Source organism: Macaca fascicularis, chromosome 12, assembly GCF_037993035.2.
Source record: "Macaca fascicularis isolate 582-1 chromosome 12, T2T-MFA8v1.1".
Taxonomy (NCBI): Eukaryota; Metazoa; Chordata; class Mammalia; order Primates; family Cercopithecidae; genus Macaca; species Macaca fascicularis.
Window position 1 is genome coordinate 21,318,397 of NC_088386.1, and position 25,981 is coordinate 21,344,377.

Here is a 25,981-nt window from a genome sequence, read left to right on the forward strand (position 1 = left end):
ACAGATTAAGATTATTTATTAAAACAAAATTTAAGACATCTGCAAATACACTGGGAAATAAACCATCACATACAACAATAAAAGGCAAAATTAACCTCTAAAGGACTTCAAAGAATGTAAATAAGTATGACTTACATAAATAAGTATGTTCTAAATATTTACAGAAATAAGACAGAATCAAAACATAGCAAAAAAAGACGCTACCAACATAAGCAGGCAGAGCTGAATTGGACTTAAAAATACACTTTCTGAAATTAAGAACAGAAAGTTAAAAGTCTGTATTCTCCAATTTCAAGAAAAGAAAGGACTAACTGTTCTCTGGTAGTCAGCTAATCCCTAAAGTATACACAGAAATTTCACACAGTCCTTAAACACTCCTGTTTTTGAAAGTCTCCAGGCTTCTAAAGCCCAGTGCAATACCAACTCTTTGCTTTGTTTAGAAAGTCATGGCTAAGAAGCACAGTTCTCCCTTGCTTATCAAGAAAGAAATTGAGTGGTTTCTGATTTCAAGTATATTGAGTGATGGTCTCATCCTTAAGAGAATTCAATAAATTAATTAACAGTAAAAATAACATCAGTAAGCTTGAATATGGCTAAATGCAAAATATCAAAACTGCAGCACACAACAAAAAAGATAAGAGGTATACAGGACACCAAAAAAGCAATTAAGTAAATGTAAAAATAATTCGTGTTCACGGAATGAAATACTCCATATTATAAATATATCAATTATCCCCAAACTGATCTATAGATGCAATAAAACTTCATTCACAATCCTAGCAAATTTTTTTGTGAAAATTGATAAATGACTTCTACAATTTACATGTAATTCAAAGAGTCAATAATAGCTGAGACAATTTTGAAAAAGAGTAAGGCTGAAAGATTTATACTATCTGATACCAGAATATTTATTATAAAGCTACAGTAAGAAGCATGAAGAAGTATGGTACTGACACAAAGACTGCAAACAGAGAAACAAAACAAAGAATCTACAACTGCACTATTCCATATGGTAGGTACTAAACATGTGACTATTTAAATTTGAATTAATTAAAATTAGTAAAATTAAAAATGCAATCATTAGTTGCACTAGTCACACTTCAAGTACTCAATAGCCATCTGCAGTGAATAGCTACTGAATTGAACAGTATACATAAAGAATATTTCCATCACAGTGGAAAGTTCCATTAGACAGCACTTACCTAGAAAGGTATACACATAAAATTACTTGATTTATGACAAAAGTAACATTACAATGCAGTAGGAAAAAGTCTTTTCAATAAATTGTGCTAGATCAAGTAGACATTCATATGTAAAAATAAACTTAAAAATAAGTAAGTGAGGCCGAGCACAGTGGCCCACACTTGTAATCCCAGTACTTTGGGAGGCCAAGGCGGGCAGATCAGTGGAGGTCAGGAGTTCAGGATGAGCCAGGCCAACATGGTAAAACTTTGTCTCTACTAAAAATACAAAAATTAGCTGGTCATGGTGGTGTGCACCTGTAATCCCAGCTACTCGGGAGACCGATGCAGGAGAATCACCTGAACTCGGGAGGCAGAGGTTGCAGTGAGCCAAGATCGCGCCACTGTACTCCAGCCTGGGAGATAGCGAGACTCTGTCTCAAAAAATAAATAAATAAATAAATAAATAATCAATCCTGATGTCTACTTCATACCATATACACAAAACAATTCAAAGTAGATTGTAAATCAAATTAATGTAAAAATTAAAACAATAAAGCTTTTAGAAGAAAACACAGGAAATCTCTTCATGACTTCATAGTAGACAAAGATTTTTAAAATTTGATCAAAGTGACAGCCAGACCGGGCACGGTGGCTCACACTTGTAATCCCAACACTTTGGAAGGCAGAGGCGGGTGGATCACAAGGTCAGGAGTTTGAGAGCAGCCTGGCCAACATGGTGAAACCCCGTCTCCACTAAAAATACAAAACTTAGCTGGGTGTGGTGGCAGACGTCTGTAGTCCCAGCTACTCGGGAGGCTGAGGCAGGAGAATTGCTTAAACCCATGAGGTGGAGGTTGCACTGAGCAGAGATAGGGCCACTGCACTCCAGCCTGGGAGACAGAGCAAGACTCTGTCTCAAAAAAAAAAAATAAAAAAAGTGCCAGGTATAGAACGAATACGGATAAAGATGATGTAAGATGACATTAAAATTGAGAATCTCTGCTTATCAGAAGACATCATTAAGACAAGGAAAAGGCAAAACACAACCTGAGAAAATTTACTTGCAATAAATATACCTGATAAAAGACTCATATCCAGAATATAAATCTGACAAAAGGACTCCTACAAAACAATAAGAAAAAGGCAAATAGACAATCCAGAAGAAAAACAGATTAGACATGAACAGGCACTTAACAAAAGATGTCCAAATGACTAATAAGCATATGATAAGGTATTACATTTTACTTATCATCAGAGAAATGTAAATAAAAACCTCAATATACATCACTATATACCTACCAGAATATCTAAAATGAAAATAAAGATAGGCAAAATGAAGTGTTGGTGAGGATGAGATATAAATGGAACTCTTAAACACTGTTGATACAAGAAAAAATTGGTGAAATTACATTGGAAAATGTTTAGCAGAGGTATGGGTTGAATTACATATCGCCAAAATTCATATGCTGAAGTTCAAACCCCCAGTACCTCAAAATGTGACCTTATTTGGAAATATGGTCACTGCAGACATAATTACTTAAGATGAAGTCATTAGGGTATCACCAATGTACCGAATATGACTAGTGTCCATACAAAAAAGGCAAATTTGGAACTAGAGACATAAACAGAGGGAAGATAATTTGAATAGAAATAGGAAGAAAACAGTAGCCTACAAGTCAAGAAGAGAGCCCTGGAAAAGACAATTCCTTCACAGCTCTCAAGAGGAATCAACCCTGCCAACACCTTAATTTTGGACTGCTAGCCTCCAAAACTGTGGGAAAATAAATTTCTGTTGTTTAAGCCACCTAGTTGCAGTATGCTTTTATGATAGTCCTAGCAAACTAATATAGGCATTATCTACTAAAATGGAATACACGCACACCCTATGATCCAACAATTCTTCTTCGTAGATACACATCAAAGTGTGTATATACGTTCACCAAAAGATTTGTATAAGAACATTCATATCATTACTATTTTATGAGCCCCAAACTAGAAATAACCCAAATGCTCCACAGTGGCATGAATTAATTATGGTATATTCACAAGATGGAATTTTACATGGCAATGAGAATGAATGAACTACAACCACATACAAAAACATAGATTGATCTCACAATAATGTTGAGAAAAACAAGATACAAAAGAATATACAATTACAATAATATAGTTGAACAGGCAAAGCAATCTATAATGTTAGAAGTCAGGATAGTGGTTACTTTTCGAGAGAAAGGAAGTAGTAACGATTGGAAGGGATAAGAGGGAGGTTTCTGTGATGCTGGCAATGTTCTATTTCTCGATCTTGGTGATGCTACACTGTGAAAATTCCTCAAGCTGTACATTCACAATCTGTATACCTTTGTCCATGTAAATTACATATCAGTAAAAAATAAAATAAAATAAAAAGTACTTTTAAAAAACTGAATAGGTTGGTTAAACAGCAGATTAGACCAGCTGGTTATGAATTGTATAAGAGAACTTGAAAACAGTCATAATGTAATAAACAGAAAATATATGAGACATTAATAGAGGCATAGGATGAAAGAAAAAGGTCAAGTATAAATCTAACTGGAATTGCAGCAGACAAAACAAACGGGGGAGAAGCAATATTTGAAGAGGGAATAGCTGAGAATCTCCTAGAATCAACAAACACAAATCCCAGATTTAAAAGGCACAATAATCCTAAACAGGATAAATAAAAAGAAAACCATACTGAATAAAGTATAGTGAAACTGCAGAACTCCAAAGACGAGAAAATCTTCAAGTCAGATGATGCACAAAGGAACAAAAATTGGACGGATTTTTTTTTTATTTAAAAAAATTTCAAACTCACAGAAAAGCAAAAAAGAATAATTCAATGAGCATACCCCGCAGATTATACCACTCACCAATGAAGACACCCACCAGAATATACTACTCACTAAATTCACACTGTTAACATTTTGGCTCATCCACTCAAAATGTTTCTGAACATAAGTCCTTCCCTTTTGGGAAAATGTAGAAAGTATAGCACTAACAATAGCACTATTGTTATTGTCTGAAAATTCTTTATCATGCATTTATTAGAAACAAGAACATTCTTCTATTCAATGACAACACCATTACCTCATCTAAGATAATCAACATTAATCCAATAACATCATCTAAATAGAGTCCAGATGAAATTTTCCCAGTGATCTTAAAAGCATTCCCTAAAGTTTTTCTTTTTACTGATCCAGGATCTAACCAAGGCTTGTGCATTACTTTTAGATGGTATGGTTATTAGAGGTCTCTCTCAATTTAGAGACTTTCCTTGATACACTACTTCCTTTGATTTTGATGACACTGAATCCTTTGAAGAGTCCAAGTCAGTTGGCATGAAAAAATGTTCTACATTCTGGATTAGTTGGACAGTTTCACCATGATTCCCAGATCAAATGTTTCCAGTAAGAACACCACATAAGGTAATGTTATGTCTCTTCTGTGCACCACATTAAGCATGTGGCTATCCCACTATTAGCAATACCAAGCTTGGCCATTTTGTAATTTTTACCTTTGTAATAAATAAGTCATCTGTAAGGTGCTATTTTGAGACTCAGGGGTATATTATCAATGACAATTATGGAAGCCAGAAGACAGGAGGATACAACCTTCTAAGTGCTAAGAAAAAAATAACTATTAAAGCAGACCTATATTGCCAACGAAAATATTACTGAAGAATGAACTCAAGATAAAATATATCCTGAAATTATTTTTAAATCCTGAAATTACTATTTCATGGTCAAGTAAACAAAAAACTTGATGGGAAACATTTCCCCAGTTTTCATTTGCCAAATAATATAATAAAAACTTTCCGCAACTAACATCATGTTTTCAGAAAAGAAAGGACAATTCTAAGCCTCCAAAAAAGAAGACTTAAGCTCAAAATAAATGAAGGTTCTCTAAAATGAATGAATTTTGCTTTATGAACAGCACAGTTTTTATTTTCTCATTTTGCTACATGTATCCATATTTTGTTAGGACTGGTTAACAGTCCAGGGACAAGTGTTTGGAAATTACTAAGTCTAGATACGAAAAAGGGAAAAGGCATTTTATTTCACCATTATGAAGAACTCGGTCTTCTTTTCTAACCACAGTAATTAGGATTATAAAATCCATTTTATAGTTAATGAATCTGAAGTATGAATTGTTAAAGAAGCATGCACAGCATCACAGAAATAGTAAGTGGCTCAGATTTAAACCAAGTCTAAACCTAAAGCGTACGTTCTTTCTACTCTGCCATAGTGAGAAGCCCAACCACACAAAATATGAAATACCTAAAGGAGCTAAAGGCTGTCAAATGGCAGTTTAAAATGTCATTTGTGACTGAATCTTCAGGAATTTGAGGACGGTTAACAATGTGAATATGAAAGAGTACAACTTTTCTAACTCCATAAAAGCAATGGAAATCTACAGAAGTGATGTCTAGGGTGGAGAAACTGAGAAGATGCAGGTGTAAGGTGAAAAACACCAGGTATATAACCTTAAGTGTCAACTAACAGTTATAAATACAAATGTGTACAATATAAACAAACTACTAATACATGAATCTCAATAAGACTACAACAATTTAAAAAAGTTTTTCATAAACAGCACATACAACTGGATTCCATTTATATAAACCACTAAAAACAGGCAAAATAAAAAACATCAGATCAATGTGAGAGTGGGGACTGACTCAGAAAGGGAATGAAGTAACTTTCTAGGATGATGGGTTTGGGTTATAAAAGTATATGCATTTGTCAAGGTTTGTACATTTCATTAATTAAATCACAACAGAAAAAAATCTGTAAACAAATATGAATTCTGGTTAATCATACATATACTTAAGTATATATGAGAAAGTATAATAATGTTTGTAATTTAATTTGAAATAAATGAAAATAATAAAACGGACTGATGGGGTAGAAGGATAGAGGGATGGATTAATAGATAAATACGTGATAGACCAAGCATGGCAAAATGTTAATAATAAACTGCGTGTGTTGACTCTACCAAGCATTTACTCTAACATTCTTTCAATTTCGTTGTATGTTTTTTAAATTGTTCATAATAAAATGTTGAAGAGAAAGTACATGATATATGTGACTGTGGAACTAAGACAATGCTATCCTTAAAAATATAGAAAACCATATAATGGCCCAATTTGATGGAAGAGATCATATAACTATCATGAAGTTTGAAAGAAGTAAAGAAATACAGACAGTACTATAAGGTACTCATAAGACACACCCAGAAGTTGCTAAATCTAAGGTGAAAAATAAAATGAATAAAAATACAATGGATGGGTGCAGTGGCTCATGCCTGTAATCTCAGCACTTTGGGAGGCAAGGCAGAAGGATCACTTGAGCCCAGGAGTTTGACCAGCCTGGGCAACATGGTGAAAACCCATCCCTAAAAAAAACAAAACAAAAACAAAAATTACCCGGGTGTGGTGGTGTGCACCCCATAGTTCCAGCTATTCAGGAGGTTGATGTGGCAGAATCACTTAAACCCAAGAGACAGAGGTTGCAGTGAGCCAAGATCATGCCACTACACTCCAGCGTGGGTAAAAGGGCAGAGTCTGTTAAAAAAAAAAAAAAAAAAAAATCCTTCTGGTAAGAGACAAAAAAAAACAAAAAACGATGGAAGTAAGTTGAATTAGTTTCATGTGAAAGCAACATTCTAGAAAACTGTCAATATATGAGTTGCTGAGAATATCTGGTAACTGAAATTATTAAGATAACTGAACATACTTTCTCTTAAGAAATCACAATTGGTTCGGCAGATTTCAACATGAAGTATAAGTCAACCATAGTAAATGGATAAAGCTAACTTAGTCACAATCAATTCTACCAAAAAAAGATTGTTTGAAAAGAATAGTTTGAACAGAACTTTGTTTTTAATACACTTGCCAGGAATTTAACATTTTTAGCATGTCTTAAAAGAAGAATTTTACCTGCCATTTCTTTTGAGGGCAAAAATGATGCCATCTTTCTGGAATGGAAGCAGCTTTGCTCTTAGTCTGTCAGGCAAAAAGTCCAGCAGTTTCTCAGATTCACTTGTCACACAAGAAATGTGAGGTGTGAGAGACGTTTTTATGTTATGAACCCTAGGCATGATGATCCTAAAAAACAAAGAAACAACAAAAAAGGGAGGGGTGTAAGAAATAGATATTACTAAGTATGTTACAGAATCACATATAAATAATATTAAAGCACTTATTAATAGCTTTGACATACCATTTATATAAACTAAATCATATTCTCACAGTAAGCTACTAAGAAAATTCACAGCACTGAGTTTGAAAACAATCACTTAATGCACTCTCTAGGAACTCAGCATGCACTATTTCAAGCCCTAATACCATACACCAGCTTAACGCCACAAATGTATTACTAATAAATTACAAATACAACTACATTTTCCACAAATTGGATAATTTTTAAAATAAGGGATGAATCTGCTAGAGAAAGATGAGTCCTTTAATAATTTATCCTTTTATGGATCCACATTTTCATATCACACCAGATTTTCTAAGAGTGAGGTAAAGCTGCATTTTAAAAAATTATAAAATACAAAGACATTAACTACAAAATCAAATTTATCGTAATTAATGTATTATTAAATTGTTTAAATATTAAAATTAATTTTTTAAATGAGCTGAATCCACAGTATAACTCTGCCTGATTAACACCTTCCTCACCCCCTGGTTTTCCACAGATGTTATTTTAATTTTCTATGACATAAAAATTTCATGTATCTGTAAATTCTTATAAATTAAATCATATTCTCACTGGAAGAAAATGTCCTATTATACCACTACACTACAATGCCTATCAAATAATAATATTTTGTATTTAGATGGTACCCTGCCTTCTGTTTATATATTATCTCATTTCATCTTTTAAAAAAAGTTTGCGGGCCAGGCGCAGTGGCTCACGCCTGTAATCCCAGCAGTCTGGGAAGCTGAGGTGGGTGGATCACAAGGTCAGGAGTTCGAGACCAGCCTGGTCAATGTGGCGAAACATTGTCTTTACTAAAAATACAAAAATTAGCTGGGTGTGGTGGCACATGCCTGTAATCCTGGCATGACAATCACTTGAACTCAGGAGGAGGAAGTTGCAGTGAGCTGAGATCACACTACTGCACTCCAGCTTGGGTAACAGAGCGAGACTCCATCTCAAAAATAAAGAAAAAAAAAAAAGCCAATGTGGCTGATGACCCAAAGGAGGGAATGGTATAAGATGAAGCTACCGAGATAAACAAGAGGCAAATCATATACAGCCTTGATAATAACTTTGGATTCCTTTTTAAGAAGGAAGGAATGCTAATGGAGTTTGCTGTCCTATACACCATTAAGCAAATGGGACTATTTAAATTTGAAAATTCGGTTCTCCAGTTTCACCAGCCATGTTTCACGGGCTCAACAGTAACATATGTCTGGTCCAAGCTATGATATTTAATAGTAAAGATACAGAACATTTCTCTCTTCACTCAAAGTTCTATTGGACAGTACTCCATGGAAGGTTTAAACAGGGGAATGACACAATCTGACTTACATTTCAAAAAACACCTGAAGGAGACAAAGATATTAATAAGGAGCCAGGAGATAAATATTCTTACAGGATTTGGCCAGTCAACAAAGCCTCCACTGCTTCAGTAGGCAACCGAATTTAGAAATGATTTATGAGTCAGTTCTGTCTGAATAAGGTCCTCATAAACACTTATGAGTGGGCCTCCATAGGACCCTCTCAACACCACCACCCCCATAACAAAACTTAGCAAGGAATAGAGAATGGAGCAAAAAGGGAAAGCATGAAAGCAGAAAAACTGTTTTCAGGTTGCAACAGACAAGGCAAAAAACCTTTAACAGTGAAACTGAAAAGATTCAGGAAGTGTATCAGAGGTAAAGCAAACAGCACCTGCTGATGCAGTACACGTAGAGAATAAGAGAAACGTAGAATCAAAATGTGGACCTAGAGTGATGGAGTGAGTTAGTGATGCAATTGGCTGGGATAGTGAGGACTACAGAATAAATAAATAGGGGAGAAAAATGATCAATAGATATCCTTTGAGATGGTTATAAGATACGAAGTGGAAATGTCAGGTATGCTTGAAAATATATGAGCCTAAGTTCCTATAGGGAGAGATAGAGGCTGGATACACATGAGAAATATCACTTTCCCAGCCTGCCTTGGAGCTACTAATCAGATATACCTATTGTGGACTTTAGAAAGTCAAAACTCAAAGGAGCAGAGATTAAGTAAAATTCATTCTGGCAAGGCTAACAGCAGCAGAAAACCATGTCCACTTTCCAGAAGTAACAGGAGTTTCAGAAGCACTTTTTAGGGTCAATGGGATGAAGGATGCAATGTTTCAGGGTGGAACACTGGCAAGAAGTAAAAACTTAAAATAATTTTGCTGTTTATCATCTTTATTTAAGACTCCTTTTTTTTTTCTTTGCTGGGTGCAGTGGCTCATCACTGTAATCCCAACACTTTGGGAGGTTGAGGCAGGAGAATAGTTTGAGGACAGGAGCTGAAGATCAGCCAGGGCAAATATCGAGATCCTGTTGCTTACAAAAGATCATAAAATTAGCTGGTTGTGGGGGTGCATGCCTGTAGTCCCAACTACTTGGGAGGCTTGAGAGGACTGCTTAAGCCCAGGAATTGGAACTATGATCTTGTCACTGCACTCGGGAGGGGAGGGGAGGGGAGGGGAGGGGAGGGGAGGGGAGGGGAGGGGAGGGGAGGGGAGGGGAGGGGAGGGGAGGGAAGGGAAGGGAAGGGAAGGGAAGGGAAGGGAAGGGAAGGGAAGGGAAGGGAAGGGGAAAGGAAAGGAAAGGAAAAGAAAAGAAGAAAGAGAGGGGGAGAGGGAGAATAACAAAACAAAGCAAAACGACTCCTTTGCACTTTACGATTTTACTAAAAATTTTAATAGACACTCCAAAAAAATGTGGTAACTTGGGGTCACTCTGCCACTTACATGATTTATTTTTATGAGGACTGACTCAGGCACAATATTTTTAAAAATAAACAATGAAACTAAAGTTATATTAATCAAAAATTTGTTTTAATAGTCACAAATAAGAGAAAAAATAGTTATTTAAATGTGAAGATTAAAGAAATCTAAAACATTATGAAAATGTACAGAAAAAAATTTCAGTTGAACTTAAGATTATAGTGTGGCTCATTGATGATTTAAGTAGATATTTGGATACATAAAGAACTTAAAAACATGTAGTGGTACAATCTAATGAATAGAACATGAATGTTTTTGTTAATCCTAAAAATAATTTTTAAAATATTATTTTCTATTTATAGGATCTAAAGTAAAAAAGGTATAACAACGAATATCTCATGTAGGTTCGGCCACATAGATTTAATTGCTACAAAAAGTCAGTTGTAACCAACGTTACATTAATAAAAGAAGATGCAGATTTTATCTTCATTCTAGATTACCAAGAAATTAACAGTTATAATAATGTGCATATCTCTTTAATCATGAATACTGTATTCAGTTCACAGGTTTAGCTTAAAAGGTTTTAGTCAATATATGTATATTAATTTACTTGCAGTAAGGCGGGGGAAGCCTATCAAAATGAAACCAGCAATACATACTTTTTAAAAAATTTTTCTTCTGGAAAGATTTTAATAATCATTAACCATTTCCAAGAAACACCCACTGCATGCCCATCAATTAAAGAGAACCATAACAAAACAGAAAATTTACCATATGGCTATGACTTAAAGAAAAAATAATGTGGACAGGAGCACATCAGCAAAGTCCATTTAAAGTCACATTCCTTCTTACGGGCTATGAATAGGAGTCTGATTAGACACCAGAATAAAACTTACTACAAATGCTGAACCATTTAGGTCAAAGAACCTCTATAGAAGCATCTGTCTTCAAAGGGATTCTAGCTTGAGACTCAATTTTAGAATAAGATATAACAGACATGTTAACAGAAGACATACAAGATGATAAAAGAGGGTTTCTACAATTCCCCACATACTCTGAACCTAATACAACAAATCCAGATATTAAAAAATTATTTTTCTTTAAACAATTGCCAAATCTAAAAGATAAACAGAAGGCACAACAGTTTTGTTACGGTTGTTATCTGGGTTTTGGGAATATTTTGTCTTTTGTTTTTTTACAAATACAAATTAAACATGAAAAAACTCTACTTCAAAAAAACTAACAGTTCAAGAAAAGCCTATCTAGTTGCATTCTAGACATTTAAAACCTATATCACAATTGAAATTTCAATGGTAAAAACAGTAGGTTTTAGAACTGTTTTGTGATCCTACATCAGAAGAAAAATTCTATTCCTTTTATTCAGTTTTTAAACATACCAGCAAGAATCAAAATTGTCAAATTTTCCAAATTTTAAACATACCAGTCAGAATCAAAATTGGCAAATTTTCCAAACCCACTGTAAAAACAGGTTTTAGAAATGTTTCATGATCCTATATCAAAATAAAAATTATATTCCTTTTATTCAGTTTTTAAACATTACCAGTGAGAATCAAAATTGTCAAATTTTCCAATGGCAATTTCTCCACACCAGAAAGTGGTCATGACTCTCAAAGAAGAAACAGTTTGGGGTTTTCCTGCCTTCAAAATGTTATCAAATCCTGTATTTCTCACAGGTTTTTGAAAACACAGAAAGTAAGAAATATTCCAATGAATGAAATGTACCAAATGTCAGCAATAACGCAAGACACATTCCTTTGGGGAAATGGCTGTTAGAAAAAAAATCCAGTCTGTACGTGCAAAATAAGCAAGGAAATTTGGTCTTTTTTTTTTTTCTTCTTCTTCTTCTTCTTCTTTAAAAATCCATTACTCCTAAAATATCATTCCACAAAATTGGAAGTGAAAGACTAAAGGCCAGGAAAGGGAAGAGAGGGAGAAGGAGCACACACCATTAACACACAAAAGAAGTAAAATTATACTAACTAAAGCAGTTTATAACAAACTGGGGTCATACTCCAAGATACCAAAGGCTGGTCGAAGAAATTCACCATTCTGTAGGAACTAGGGTTCATATGGCCGCCTGAAGATCCATGAAGATTCACTGCCGTGGAGCAAGCCACCTTCCCACTCCAAATCCTGCTTTCTGTACCATGCCTCCACAAGGAGGGCCTCTCATTCCACCACCCAGCCCACCTAAAGGGCCTCCAGGTCCACAAAGGCGATCATCTCGTGGGTCCCCTTCCCTGGCAGATGAGTCTTCTTCTCTTCCACAATCAGACAGACCTCACCTCTGAACATGATGGACCTGTTGCTAAGGACCTTCTGAACAGGCTCAGAATCATCAAACACAACAAAATCAAAATTGGGTAATTTCCCACCACTGTTAGGTGCAACTTCACCATGTTCCCATAATTTTGAAAGAAATCTTTAAGCTCTGATTTGTCTACTTTATGAAGCAGGTTGCCAATGAAGAGTTGGTGACTGTCAGGGTGTCTCACCATTCTTCGGGGTTCAATGTCACCTTGCTCACCAGCCTCACAGATTGCTCTGGGTCCCTTTTGGGGAGGAATATTTATTTGTTGTTCTCGTATTCTTTGATCCCTTTGAGGTCTCTGTGGTGGAACCTGAGATTCAGGCTTAGACTCTGTACAGGGCTGTGAAGCTAGTACTTTGCAAACATGAGGAGGTATCCCAGTAACTGGAACAGCTCCACTGGGTGGAAGGTTGTTACTGGTCACAGATGCCCAAGAAAATGTCCTCAAGTCTTCCTATACTGTCTGAGATATGTCTGCAGGTGCTAGAGAACTCTTCTGAGCATCCTCAGGAGCAGTTTCTTCTAATACAAGCTCAAACTTTTCCTCTTGGATTTCAGATACATGTTCTTGTTCTGGTTCTGGTTCAGGATCAGGCTCCAGTTCAGCAACTGGCTCCTCTAAATGTTCTTCCATGTCATTACTGACAATTGCCTGATCATAGAAAGTTCCAGAATCAGAGGTGATTGCTGTCTTTCTTCAGGTTCCTCTACTTCTTCTTCAGACTCCTCCTGAGGCTCAGTGACAAACCCATCTTGGTGTCTGAGGATATCATTATGAACATAGAACTGATATGCAATAGACCCCTCAGGAGCAAGTACAAACATCTGCATGAATCTCCTCAAAGCCTGGTTGTTGTTAGAGAGAAGCACCATCACCTGGACTACCACACCATTATTTAGCATAGCATAAGCATCAACATGGAGAATCTTGGTGTGGCAGTTGGTGAAGTTTTGTGACATCACTTTCCTGTGGATTTCTTTCTGTCAAAGACTGCATCTGCTGGCTTTCCATTTGAATCCAATCCCCCATGGACATGAGAAGAGTTCTTTCCATAAAATCTATGCAGCATATCTAGGGCCTGGTTCACCAGTGCGTAATGCTGTCTCACAAATTTCCACCCAACCAGCAGGGGAGTAGGCTTCTCCATCACCATTGCTTTGGTCAATTCAACCTGGGGGGAAAGTCAAATATGTCCAAACCTGCGCGGCTGAGAGGGAGAGGAACTAGCTCTGCTACACAGCACTGATGATGGCAGAAACCCCTCACGCAACTGTGTCTGCACCAGCAATACATAATTTCTAATACCATGTTATTAAAATCAAAATGACAATATTGGCTAGGGAAATTTAGTGAAAGCAAAATCTAGTAGAACTTATTTTCTAAGCAATTCGCTTGGTAAGCAACACTTGAAAAAAAGAATGAAGGAAGTATTTATTTTCCATCTTTTAGATCAAGACAGTGTTTTTGTACTCAATTGAGAACAAGGCAAATTCAACTGGAATTAATTCACTGACTCATTTAAGTAAATAGTAGAATTGTATTGAGGAGAATCAGATATTGTTAAAACACACTACCTAGAGACTTATTTTGGAAATAACAAGTAAATGGCTGGTGAAGACAACTATATACACTTTGGGGAGATAATTTTTTTTTTTTTTAATTAAGAATGTATTGGATGAAATTTACTGCAGAATAGATAAAAATTAGTAAATTAGAAAAGATATTAAATGTAAATGGACTAAAAACAAATGAAAAGACTCCTATATTAAATTAAAAAATATATAAATTTACATGCTGCTTTTAAAACACATATCCTTAAATAGAAGGATTCATAAACATTGAAAGTAAAAGAATTAAAAAAGACATACATGCCAAAGTATAGCTGGTATTGCTTTACATTATAACATAGGTTTCAGGCAAAAAAAAAAAATTATTAAAATAAACAAGAGCATTTTATAATGATAAAATATTTATTAGAAAAATTTAGCCACGAAATATATCTTAATAAATATACAAGGCAAAAACTGATAAAAGGAAAAGGAAAATTTGACACAACCATATCTATCTATAACCACAGTGGAAAAGTTTAACACATGTCTCTCAGTAATTGATTATGCAAGCTGATTAAAATTGTAACAGGATAAAGATGATTTCAAGAACACAATAAACAAATCTGACCCATTTGGTGCAAAGACAGGAGTATTATTTTCAAGCTCATTGTGTGAAGCCAGCCTAAACAATCTCACAAGCACATTACAAGAAAAAACATACATAATACAATCTCTCATATTCATAGGTAAACAAAATATTAGCAAACCGAATATAGCAGTAACTAAAAGACTAAGACACCAAGACTGAAGTGGGCTTATTTCAGGAATGCACAGCTGATTACACTTTCAAGATTCAATCACTGACAAGCTGATCCTAAAATTCATATGGAAATGCAAGCAACCCAGAATAGCCAAAACAATCTTGAAAATGAACAAAGCTAGAGGACTTCTACTTCCTGGTTGTAAAATTTACTACAAAGTGATAACAATCAAGACAGTGTAGCACTACTAGCATAATGACAACCAGCTAGGTCAATGGAACAGAACTGAAAGTCCAGAAACAAGCCCTTACATTTACAGTCAATTGAGTTTTGACAAGGGTGCTAAGAGGATTCAATAGGCAAAGAGTAATTTTTTCAACAAATAGTGCTGAGACAACTAGATGTCCATATAAAAGAATGAAATTAAACCCCCACCTCAGCTGCATATGAAAATTAACTTGAAATGGAACAAAGATTAAAACATAACAGCTAAAAAATAAAAATAAAAAAAATAACAGCTAAAACTATAAAACTTCAAGGGGAAAACACAAGAGCAAATCTTTGTAATTTTGGGTTATGGTATGGCTTTAGATAACACTAAAAGCGAAAACATGAAGTCTTTGCACATGCCTATGTCCTGAATGGTATTGCCTAGGTTTTCCTCTAAGGTTTTTATGGTTTTAGGTCTTATGTTTAAGTCTTTAATCCATCTTGAGTTAATTTTTGGATAAGGTGTAAGGAAGGGGTCCTGTTTCAGTTTTCTGCTAGCCAGTTTTCCCAACACCATTTATTAAACAGGGAATCAATAGGGAATCCTTTCCCCATTTCTTGTTTTTGTCAGGTTTGTCAAAGATCAGATGGTTATAGATGTGTAGTATTATTTCTGAGGCCTGTGTTCTGATCTATATATCTGTTTTGGTACCAGTACCATGCTGCTTTGGTTACTGTAGCTTTGTAGAATAGTTTCAAGTCAGTAGTACGATGCCTCCAGCTTTGTTCTTTTTGCCTAGGATTGTCTTGGCTATGTGGGCTCTTTTTTGGTTTCATATGAAATTTAAAGTAGTTTTTTCTAAGTCTGTGAAGAAAGTCAAAGGTAGCTGGATGGAGACAGCATTGAATTTGTAAGTTACTTTGGGGAGTATGGCCACTTTCACGATATTGATTCTTCCTATCCATGAGCATGAAATGTTTTTCCATTTGTTGTGCCCTCTCTTATTTCCTTGAGCAGTGGTTTGTAGTTCTCCTTGAAGAGATCCTTCACCTCCATTGTAAGTTGTATTCCTAGGTATTTGATTCTCTTTGTAGCAATTGTGAATGAGAGTTCAAACATGTTTTGGCTCTCTATTCTAGTGTATAAAAATGCTTGTGATTTTTGCATACTGATTTTGTATCCTGAGACTCTGCTGAAGTTGCTTATCAGCTTAGGAAGATTTGGGGCTGAGATGATGGGGTTTTCTAAATATACAATCATGTCATCTGCAAACAGAGACAATTTGACTTCCTCTCTTCCTATCTGAATACCTTTTATTTCTTTCTCTTGCCTGATTGCCCTGGCCAGAACTACCATACTATGTTGAACAGGAGTGGTGAAAGAAGGCATCCTTTGTGCCGGTTTTCAAAGAGAATGTTTTCAGCTTTCACCCATTCAGTATGATATTGGCCGTGAGTTTGTCATAAATAGTTCTTATTATTTTGAGATACATTCCATTAATACCTAGTTTATTGAGAGTTTTTTTCAGCATGAAGGGATGTTGAATTTTATGGAAGGCCCTTTCTGCATCTATTGAGATAATCATGTGTTGTCATTGGTTATGTTTATGTGATGGATTACATTTATTGACTTGCGTATGTTGAACCAGCCTTGAATCCCAGGGATGAAGCCAACTTGATCTTGGTGGATAAGCTTTGTGATGTGCTGCTGGATTTGGTTTGCCAGTATTTTATTGAATATTTTCGCATCGATGTTCATCAGGGATACTGGCCAGAAATCATCTTGTTTTGTTATGTCTCTGCCAGGTTTTGGTATCAAGATGATGCTGGCCTCATAAAACGAGTTAAGTAGGAGTCCCTCTTTTTCTACTGTTTGGAATAATTTCAGAAGGAATGGTACCAGCTCCTCTTAGCACCTCTGGTACAAATTCAGCTGTGAATCTGTCTGGTCCTGGGCTGTTCTGGTTGGTAGGCTACTAATAGTTCTCTAATTCCTTCAATTCTGCTCTGATCTTAGTTATTTCTTATCTTCTGCTAGCTTTTGAATTTGTTTGTGATGTCAGGGTGTCAATTTTAGATCTTTCCCGCTTTCTCCTGTGTGAATTTAGTGCTATAAATTTCCCTTTAAACGCTGCTTTAGCTATGTCCCAGAGATTCTGGCACATTGTGTCTTTGTTCCCATTGGTTTCAAAGAACTTATTTCTGCCTTCATTTCGTGATTTACCTAGCAGTCATTCAGGAGCAGGTTGTTCAGTTTCCATGTAGTTGTGCGGTTTTGAGTGAGTTTCTTAATCCTGAATTCTAATTTGATTGCACTGTGGTCTGAGAGACTGTTTGTTATGATTTCCGTTCTTTTGCATTTGCTGAGGAGTGCATTACTTCCAATTATGTGGTCAATTTTAGCATAAGTGTGATGTGATGCTGAGAAGAACGTATATTGTTGATTTGGGGTGGAGAATTCTATAAACATCTATTAGGTCTGCTTGGCCCTGAGCTGAGTTCAAGTCCTGAATATCCTTGTTAATTTTCTGTCTCATTAATCTGTCTAATATTGGCAGTGATGTGTTAAAATCTCCAAATCTCCTACTACTACTGTATGGGAGTCTAAGTCTCTTTGTAGGTCTCTAAGAACTTGCTTTATGAATCTAGGTGCTCCTGTATTGGGTGCATATATATTTAGGATAGTTATGTCTTCTTGTTGCATTGATCCCTTTACTATTATATAATGCCCTTATCTCTTTTGATCTTTGCTGGTTTAAAGTCTGTTTTACCAGAGACTAGGATTGCAACTCCTGTTTTTTGTGTTTTCTTTTCTTTTTTCTTTTGCTTTCCATTTGCTTGGTAAATATTCCTCCATCCCTTTATTTGAGTCTATGTGTGTCTTTGCACGTGAGATGGGTCTTCCGAATACAGCACACCGACGGGTCTTCACTCTATCCAGTTTGCCAGTCTGTGTCTTTCAGTTGGGTCATTTAGCCCTTTTATATTTAAGGTTAATATTGTTATAGGTGAATCTGATCCTGTCATTATGATGCTAGCTGGTTATTTTGCCCATTAGTTGATGCAATTTCTTCATAGTGTTGATGGTCTTTACAATTTGGTATGTTTTTGCAGTGGCTGGTACCAGTTGTTTCTTTCCAAGTTTACTGCTTCCTTCAGGAGCTCTTGTAAGGCAGGCCTGGTGGTGACAAAATCTCTCAGCAATTGTTTGTCTGCAAAGGATTTTATTTCACCTTTGCTTATGAAGCTTAGTTTGGCTGGATATGAAATTCTGGGTTGAAAATTCTTTTCCTTAAGAATGTTGAATATTGGACCCCGCTCTCTTCTGGCTTGTAGGGTTTCTGAGAGATCCGCTGTTAGTCTGATGAACTTCCCTTTGTCACCCGGGTAACCCAATCTTTCTCTCTGGCTGCCCTTAACATTTTTTCCTTCATTTCAACCTTGGTGAATCTGACAATTATGTGTCTTGTGGTTGCTCTTCTCAAGAAGCATCTCTGTGGTGTTCTCTGTATTTCCTGAATTTGAATGTTGGCCCGTCGTGCTAGGTTGGGGAAGTTTTCCTGGATAACATCCTTAAGTGTGTTTTCCAACTTGGTTCCATTCTCCCTGTCACTTTCAGGTACACCAATCAAAAATAGGTTTGGTCTTTTCACATAGTCCCAAATTTCTTGGAGGCTTTGTTCGTTCTTTTCATTCTTTTTTCTCTTTCCTCTAACCTTTTTTTGAAGTTCTTAGCTTCCCTGCCTTGGGTTAGAACATGCTCTTTAAGCTTGGAGGAGCTTGTTATTACCCACCTTCTGAAGCCTACTTCTGTCAGTTCATCAAACTCATTCTCCATCCAGTTTTGTTCCCTTGCCGGCGAGGAGTGGTGATTCTTTGGAGAAGAGGCATTCTGGTTTTGGGAATTTTCAGCCTTTTTGCGCTGTTTTTTCCTCATCTTCGTGGATTTATCTACCTTTGGTCTTTGATGTTGGTGACCTTCAGATGGGTTTTTGTATGGGCGTCCTTTTTGTTGATATTGATGCTACTCCTTTCTGTATGTTAGTTTTCCTTCTAACAGTCAGGACCCTCTGCTGCAGGTCTGTTGGAGTTTGCTAGAGGTCCATTCAAGACTCTGTTTGCCTGGGTATCACCAGCAGAAGCCGCAGAACAGCAAAGGTTGCTGCCTGTTCCTTCCTCTGGAAGCTTCATCCCAGAGGGGCACTGCCAGATGCCAGCCGGAACTCTCCTGTATGAGGTGTCTCCCAGTCAGGAGGCATAGGGGTCAAGGACTCACTTGAGGAGACAGTCTACCCTTTAGCAGAGCTTGAGCACTGTGCTGGGAGACATGCAGCTGTCTTCGGAGCTGACAGGCAGGAAGGTTTAAGTCTGCTAAAGCTGTGACCACAGCCACCCCTTCCCTAAGGTGCTCTGTCCCAGGAAGATGGGAATTTTATCTATAAGCCCCTGACTGGGGCTGCTGCCTTTCTTTCAGAGATGCCCTGCCCAAAGAGGAGGAATCTAGAGAGGCAGTCTGGCTACAGTGGCTTTGTGTGCTGCGGTGGGTTCTGCACCCAGTTCAAACTTCCCAGTAGCTTTGTTTACACTGTGAGGGGAAAACCACCTACTCAAGCCTCAGTAATGGCAAATGCCCCTCCCCCCACCATGCTCACCCATCCCAGATAGACTTCAGAATGTGTGCTGGCAGTGAGAATTTCAAGCCAGTGGATCTTAGCTTGCTAGCCTCCTGGGGGTGGGATCTCCTGAGGTAGACCACTTGGCTCCCTAGTTTCAGCCCCCTTTGCAGGGTAGTGAATGGTTCTGTCTCACTGGTGTTCCAGGAGCCACTGCGGTATGAAAAACTCCTGCAGCTAGCTCGGTGTCTGCCCAAAGGGCCGCCTGGTTTTGTGCTTGAAACCCAGGGCCCTGGTGGTTTACGTACCCTAGGGAATCTCCTAGTCTGTGGGATACAAAGACCACGGGAAAAGCGTAGTATCTGGGCTGGAATGCACCGTTCCTCATGGCACAGTCTCTTGGCTAAGGGAAGGAGTTCCCTGATCCCTTGCACTTCCTGGGTGAGGAAACGCCCCACCCTGCTTGGGCTTGCCCTCCATGGGCTGCACCCACTATCTAACCAGTCCCAATGAGATGAGCTGAGAATCTCAGTTGGAAATGCAGAAATCACCGGCCTTCTGAGTTATCTTGCTGGGAGCTGCAGACTGGAGGTGTTCCTATTCAGCCATCTTGCCAGCCACCATAGTCCTGTAACTTGTTGTTATGGAGCTGGGTCACAAACTCAGGTCACGTGGCTATAGATGTCAGATGCCACACTTTTAGCTGCTATTCTAGATGCTTCCCCTACTGAGAAGATCTATCTGCTGGGAGGCACTGCAGCATGTTATCTCCTTGTTTGCTTAATCTTGCTTCCTACTTCTGTTTGTCGCTATCAAAAATTCCAAAATAACAGGGTTCAGGAGGGAGAATTTGGAGCTGACTGTTGGACAGGGAAGACTGTTTCTGTCCCTCAGATTAGGTGGTTCATCAGGGAGAGTCCATTTATTATTTTTAATTCCATTTATTATTTTATTTCATTTTATACAACCTACTTGAAAGGACAAAATTTTAGAAATGTATAATATTTTAGTGATTAGGTTGGGGTGAGATAGAAGTGATTGTGGCTATAAGAAGGCAAAATGAGGGATCTTCCTGGGATGGAAATGTTCTCTATTTTGACTGTGTCAATATCTTGGTTGTACTGTAGTTTTCTAAGATGTTACCACTGGAGGAAACTAGGGAAAGGTCCACAGTATCTCTCTACATTATTTCTTACAACCTCCTGTGAATTTACAATGAACTCAAACAGTATGATCTTTTTTAGATCAAAAAAAAAAAAAAAACACCCTGGCTTGGGCATGATGATTACACTCGTACTCCCAGAACTTTGGGAGGCAGCAGCAGAAAGATCACTTGAGCCAGGGAGGTCCAGGCTGCAGTGAGCTAAACAGAGCAAGACCCAGAAAGATAAAACTCCAAGATCATGTAGCTAACAGCAGAGGTAAGACCTATATTTGGCTCTTTCATCCCTTTTTATCACATGAATGCTCCATCTCTACTTCAGGGCTAAATCCCACTGAAAATATCTATTTTAAATATTAATATACTGGCCCTATAAACAGTTATATCCCATAAAAAGTAATCATCCAACTCCCTGAATTTCATTTTTTCATGCATTCAACAAATAAGTATTCAGTTGTTCACATGTAGCAGACATTGCATTAGGCTCCGGATATATAATAGTAAATATATTATTACATGCAGTTCTGAAGAAAGACTATAGGGGAAGTACTGGGTGTTAAGGGAGCATACGAACAGGACCAATTTTTCGGATTAAGTGTTTGGAAGTCTTCTAAATATACACACATCAAAGTTGATACTTGAACAACATTAACCAGAGAGGAAGCGATCAAAGAGTGTTTTTGGAAGAGTATATGGTATGTATAAAGGCTGTGAATTGGAGGTAAAAGTAAGGAAGCAAGTAAGGAATTCTCAGTCTTCATCTTACTGGACCTATCAGTAATCACTCCCTCTTCATTAAATCTTTTTTTTCCCACTTAAATTCTTTTTTCTTTTTTGGTCGGGCATGGTGGCTCACACCTGTAATCCCAGCACTTTGCGAGGCCGAGGAGGGTGGATCATTTGAGGTAAGGTGTTCAAGACCAGCCTGGCCAACATGGCGAAACCCCATCTCTACTAAAAATAAAACATAAAAAAATTAGCCGGGCGTGGTGGCAGGTCTTTGCCTGTAATCACAGCTACTGGGGAGGCTGAGGCAGGAGATTGGTTGAACCCAGGAGACGGAGGTTGCAGTGAGCCAAGTTCATGCCATTGTAATCCAGCCTGGGCGACAGAGTAAGACTCCACCTCAAAGAGAAAAATGAATTTTTTTTTTTTTTTTTGAGACAAAGTCTTGCTCTGTCACTCTGCCTGGAGTACAGAGGTGCAATATTAGCTCTCTGTAACCTCAAACTCCTAGGCTCACACAACCTCCTGCCTTAGCCCCTCAAGCAGCTTGGACTACAGGCATCTGCCACCACACCCGGCTAATTGGTTTTTGTTTTTTTTTTTTTTTAGATGGAGTCTCGCTCTGTCACCCAGGCTAGAGTGCAGTGGTGCAATCTGGTCTGTCTGCAACCTCCAGCTCCTGGGTTCAAGCGATTCTCCTGTCTCAGCCTCCCAAGGGGCTGGGCTTATAGGCGTCTGCCACTGTGCCTGGCTAATTTTTGTATTTTTAGTAGAGACGGGGTTACACCATCTTGGTCAGGACTTTTTTTTTTGTTTTTGTTTTTGTTTTTGTTTTTTTTTGTTGCGATAGGGTCTCATTACATTGCAAAGGCTGGTCTGGAACTCCTGGCCTTAAGCAATCCTTTCACCTCAGCCTCCAATTACTTTAAAATGAAGAATATTGCAAACTTTCTTTCTACAGGCAACTGTTTTCAGTCTAATGATAAAATAATTCCCACTTATTGGGTGACTTCTTTCTGTAAACCACTACGCTAGGAAATTTTAGAAGATCTCTCGCAATTCACATATTTCTCACGCCTTGGCTCGAGGAAATTCACAGAAACCGCCACTGCTATACATCTTATTGAACGATTAATCCTTTTCCTCTTCCTTTCCTACCCCTCCCATTTGCCCTAAGAACAAAGAGTTTGTAAACCAGTAAATTCGATGGAGGCCGAGAGCTCAGGGCTTTGAGAAAGCCTCCTACGCTGCAGTCCCCTGGACTTGCCTTTTAAACTCTCTCTTTTTAATTCCTTTGTCTCTGCTGGACTTGGAGTACCTGCTGGGTGGTGTGGGGCTGGTTTCCCCAACAGGGAGAAAGAAGCCACAGTTGCAAAGGCATAAAGATTTTAGAAAATCTGGCCAGGCACAGTGGCTCATGCGGGTAATCCCAGCACTGTGGGAGGCCGAGGCAGGCAGATCACCTGAGGTCAGGAGTTCAAGACCAGCCTGGCCAACATAGTGAATACCTGTCTCTACTAAAAATACAAAAATTAGCCAGGCTGAGATCGCGCCACTGCACTCCAGCCTGGGCGACAGAGTGAGACTCCATCTCAAAAGAAAAAGAAAAAAGAAGTTTTAGAAAATCCTAAGCAGTTTAGTATAGCTAAAGAATAAGATCCTCGTGACATGCAGTAAAGAAGTAAAAACAGGCCAAGTCAAGGAGGTGCCATGCTAAGAGTTTGGACTTTTCTCTGTAAGGAATTGGAAGCAATTTTTAAAGTGTAATCAGGTTGCTATTTTACAAAGATTACTTTGTCAACTTCAGAAAAATGAATGTGGGGGCAGGGATAACTTTTTAGAAGGCTACCACAAATAGTCCAGGTAATACAATTCATAATCTCTTGGCTTTAGACTCCTATATCTAATTACCTACCTGACACTTTGGATATCTCACAGACATTTTTAGCTTAAATGTCCCAAACCAGTCTTGATTTCTCACCAAACCTGTGTGCCCCTGTAGTCTCAGTAAATAGTACAACCATGCAAGTTACTCAAACCGTTTTCATTCCTGATTTCTCCCTTTCCCTAAACCACCAAGTTGAATCCACTTATTATCCATTATTCCCAAAATATTAATGTATCTCAAGTCTATCCTTTTTTTTCCCTCAGTTCCACTGCTATCACCAAACCCAAGCCATCATCACCGCTCAACAGGATTAGCACAATAGCTCCCAACTGGACTCCTCTAAATTTCCCTTAATACCACTTGGTTTCCTTAAAATATTTACTGTAATTGGCAATTTTGTCTCTCACTTCTGTTAGAATGCCTTCATAAATCAGGGACCACAGACTTCCTTATGGTTTTATTTCAGGGCTCTAGCACCTAGCATCAGCCTGATTAACAGAAACAATATTAATAAAAAAGCAACACACACTTATTATGTGTCAGGTACTATTTTAAGGGTTTTACATATACGAAATCATTTGATCCTCACAAGAGCCTCTAAGGTACGTATTCTTATTATCTCAATTTTACAGATAAGGAAGCTGAGACACAGATGGTCAATTAATCTGCCCAAGGTAACACAAATAAATGACACAACAAAGAATCAAGCCTAGGCAGACTCCAGCCTACAGTCTTGATTATTCAGTACCTCTTTGAGTAGATGCTCAATAAATATTCCTTGAACAAATAAACAAACGAGAGAATACAGAGAGGAGGAACAGATTTAGTGGTAAAGATTATGGGCTATGATTTGGGACATGCTGAATTTGAAGTACTTGGAGAAGGCTGTGAAGTACAGTGGGATAAATAGTTATAAGTTAGAGATGAGCATTTAGAAGTTATCAGGTTCTCCTGGAAGCCAGCTACAAAATACAACTGTCTGTATTTAAAAAGTGATTATACAATTTAAAAAATAAGATGGGCTTTTAAACTGTAACCATTTTGGTCGAATTCTTTTTTTTGTTTTGACAAAGAGTTTCGCTCTTGTTGCCCAGGCTGGAGTGCAATGGCACAATCTCAGGTCACTGCAACCCCAGCCTCCCGGGTTCTAGCTCCTGCCTCAGCCTCCTGAGTAGCTGGAACTACAGGCATGCACCACCATAGCTGGCTAATTTTATGTATTTTAGTAGAGATGTGGTTTCACCATGTTGGTCAGGCTGGTCTCGAACTCCTGACCTCTGGTGATCCACCCGCCTCGGCCTCTCAAAGTGCTGGGATTACAGGAGTGAACCACCGCGACCGGCCTGTAGAATTCTATAATAGAAATATGTTTTAACAAAGATAGAATGACCCGTTGAGCCTCGATGACACCCATGAAAAATTCTGTATTGTTACTATGAAATGAAATATGTGGCTTTCTTTAAGAAGTCACATTTGGTATCTATATAAATGTCAAACTTGCATTTTGTTAAAATATAAAAGTGCAGAGATTTTTAACTTGACAAAAATCTAATAGATTACAAGAACAGCTGAAAATAACAAGAAAATGACGGAAAAAGAAGAGCGGGAGCACACCTTACCTCTAGACACCTAAACATATTATTACAAAGTTACAGAAATTAAGATAATGGGTATGGTACAAGTCAAAGAAAAGAGAGAACAATGAAAAAGAACAGTGTCCAAAAAGAACCACGTATAAATGAGAATTGTGAATATGATAAAATGATATTTTCAATTAATGGGTGTGGAGAGATGATTTACTAAATGGTATCGGGTTTAGCCTAAAAAAGATTTTTATTTTGTTCCTTATACCAAAAAAATTACAGCTAAATTATAAAATACAAAAAAAGTTTTAATCAGATACATAGTATTTTTTACTAATCTGGGGTGGGGCAAGCATTTCTAAGCATCACAAATAAATTAGAAGCTAGAAAAAAAAATGATGGATAGATTTGGACATTAAAATAATTTAAACTTCTAAGAAAAAAATTAAAAAGTTAAAAGATATTTCAAAATGGGAGTAAAGACGTGAGAAATATATGACAAAGAATTAACAGCCTATGCAGTAATTTTTAAAAAATATTAAGAGACAATGACAGCAACAGGCTACTTAAAAGAGACAACACCAAAGGATAATAAACATAAGAAAGATGCTCCACAATCAATAGAATTCAACTAGATACAAATGAAATATAGTGAGCCATCGCTGTTTACGATCAGATTGAATAGAGTAAAACACGGGGAATGGGTGATCTCAAACACCATTAGTAGGAAAGAAAATGGGAACATCCTTTCTGAAGAGCAACTTAGAGATCACAGAGTATTTGTGGCTAAATAAACCTACTTCTAAAAGGTTAGATTCAAGGATAATCAGGGAAGCATACAAAGAGAGCACACATGACAGCGTTACCTATAAAACCTAATCTGTTCAGCAATCGCACTTCTGGGTACATATCCGAAAGAAATGAAAACAGGATTGGGCTGGGCACAATGACTAACGCCTGTAATCCCAGCACTTTGGGAGGCCGAGGCGGGCAGATCACCTGAGGTCAGG

The 25,981-nt window shown here is 37.5% G+C and overlaps 1 protein-coding gene and 1 pseudogene across 36 annotated transcripts in view; both read right to left on the reverse strand.

The window, feature by feature from the left end:
• ZRANB3 (zinc finger RANBP2-type containing 3) overlaps positions 1-25,981 on the reverse strand; it is a 321,730-nt gene that overhangs the window by 290,238 nt on the left and 5,511 nt on the right. For all 36 annotated transcript variants that reach the window (XR_012421088.1, XR_006691008.3, XR_012421091.1 and 33 more), the window contains exon 2: positions 7,141-7,308. Coding sequence is in view for 19 of the 36 variants with exons in the window: in XM_045366986.3 (XP_045222921.2) it covers positions 7,141-7,308 (168 nt within the window). In the remaining 17 variants the exon portion in view is untranslated. The remainder of the gene's footprint in view (positions 1-7,140; positions 7,309-25,981) is intronic.
• On the reverse strand, positions 12,018-13,755 carry LOC102130089 (ras GTPase-activating protein-binding protein 1 pseudogene; annotated as a pseudogene).